Source organism: Lethenteron reissneri, chromosome 27, assembly GCF_015708825.2.
Source record: "Lethenteron reissneri isolate LAM-NWPU_2019-01 chromosome 27, ASM1570882v1, whole genome shotgun sequence".
NCBI lineage: Eukaryota > Metazoa > Chordata > Hyperoartia > Petromyzontiformes > Petromyzontidae > Lethenteron > Lethenteron reissneri.
Genome location: NC_083805.1, coordinates 17,511,846 through 17,513,810, shown reverse-complemented (window position 1 = coordinate 17,513,810; position 1,965 = coordinate 17,511,846). Strand labels below are relative to the sequence as shown.

General features: G+C 61.5%; 1 protein-coding gene across 1 annotated transcript; it reads left to right on the top strand.

Moving 5' to 3' along the window:
* Positions 1 to 404: 404 nt before the first annotated feature.
* Positions 405 to 1,726, top strand: LOC133348493 (uncharacterized). The gene has a single exon (XM_061561332.1). It carries the CDS (start codon positions 878 to 880, stop codon positions 1,724 to 1,726), a length of 849 nt encoding a protein of 282 aa, XP_061417316.1. The 5' UTR covers positions 405 to 877.
* Positions 1,727 to 1,965: the final 239 nt, after the last annotated feature.

Genomic DNA, 1,965 nt, shown 5'->3' with positions numbered 1-1,965 from the left:
TCGAATGTGCGTGGGGAGCGTCAGCGCAGCACGCGGACACGGCGAGTCCAAGGTGCACGCACACCACAGGCGGCGCAGGCGAGACCCCAGCAAGTCTGGACTTGCGCGAGAAAAATAATAAAATTATCATCTAAATCACTCAACACGAATTGGTTAACGCTTGTCACTGATAATCCAGAGTGACGCCTCGCGTGTCGCGTGTCGTCGTTGTTGTGTTTGTTACCCGGGCATGGCAGCTGCGCGTATTGTGCGTCGTGTTGTGTGTGTTAGTCTGTAAGTTCGTTGTGAATGTTGTGGATTTGCTCTCCAGCACACAACCGATTAGTGCTGTGCTCGTCACGAATTGGCCACGTTCTGTTTACGTGACAAACCCCTTCCTAGTTGGCTGTGTCGGGTGGTGGCGGGTTTAACGACACATTTATATTTACGCGATTTAACCCAAAACACGTCTAGTATGTAACTGTGTCTGTATGTTGTATGTATCTGTGTATGTATCTATGTACCAGTGTATGTATGTTGTATGTATATTGTATGTATGTAACTGTGTGTGTAACTATGTATGTTGTATGTATGTATCTGTGTATGTATCTGTGTGCGTAAGTTGAACTTCTTCCGCACCGTACGTGGCCACGCGTGGTGATCGCGGGCGAGGCCGAGCGACGCGAGAGGGGTGAGGGGGGGGCAGCTGCGGGTCGCCCCCCCCGCGCCCTGGGGGCTCCGTCACCGCCACCGCCGCCCTGGGGGCTCCGCGCGGGGGCGCCAGGAGGAGGAGGCGCCGCGTGATGCACAAGTCGCCGCGTGGCCCCGCGGTGAGCGCCGGGAAGGGCCGTCACCTGACAGTGGCGCCTACGCACGAACCTCCAGCTCACCAGGGGCCATGTCACCGCCGTCTCTCGCCTCCACCGCCGCCGCCGATATAAACGCGGCAGTGACGAGTCAGACCGCGGCAGTCATCGCAAGGGACGATTCGGACATCCCCCACGCGAGCTCGGCACGAGATCCGTCTTCGTCGTGGTCATCCTGCACGTGGTGCCGAGGGGCTGCTGCTGCTGCTGCTGGGAGCGCGTCGCGTGCAGGTGCCCGCGTGAGCTCGCCCGGGGGGAGTTGTCGGCACGACGACCCGAGCCGCAGCCCGAGCCGAGCGGTGACAATGGGTCTCCTTGCGTCGCGAGTGGCGTCGCTGCTGGACGGAATGTTCACTCAGCAAGCGCGCGTGCTGCTGCTGGGTTTGGACGCGGCCGGGAAAACCAGCATCCTGTACAAGCTCAAGCTCGACGAATCCGTGGTGACCATCCCGACCATCGGCTTCAACGTGGAGACCGTGCAGCCCATCAGGAACGTCACCTTCACCGTGTGGGACGTGGGCGGCCAGCAGAAGATCCGCGCTCTCTGGAGGCACTACTTCCAGAACACGGACGGGCTCCTCTTCGTGCTGGACAGCGCGGACCGGGAGCGCTTCCCGGAGGCTCTCAAGGAGCTGGACGCCATCCTGGACAGCCCCGAGATGACGCGGGTGCCCTTCGTGCTCCTCGCCAACAAGCAGGACCTCCCGCGGGCAGCGGCCACCGCGGAGGTGGCGGAGGCGATGAAGGCGGTGAAGACGCGGCACGGGCGCGAGTGGCTGGTGCAGGGCTGCTGCGCCCGCACCGGAGAGGGCCTCCTGGAGGGCGTGGGGCAGCTCTCCCGCTTCATCAGCAACTCCAGAGCCTCCTCGGGGACAAAGTGAGCTCGGCAGCAGCAGCAGCAGCGGCGGCGGTGTCACTCCAAGGCGGCGTCTCTCGTGCACGTGGGGGGGGGGGGGGGGGCTTCGAGTTGTGTCCACTGGTCGAAACTTCACTCGAGCGAACGCCGTCATTCAAACCAACAGCTCGCTGTGTGTGCCTCTGCATGTGTGGATGTCTCTTGGTGTGCTGTTGCTCTGGTTGTCCCTCTGGGCTGCCCAGAAATATCTTTCCATGTGTGTCT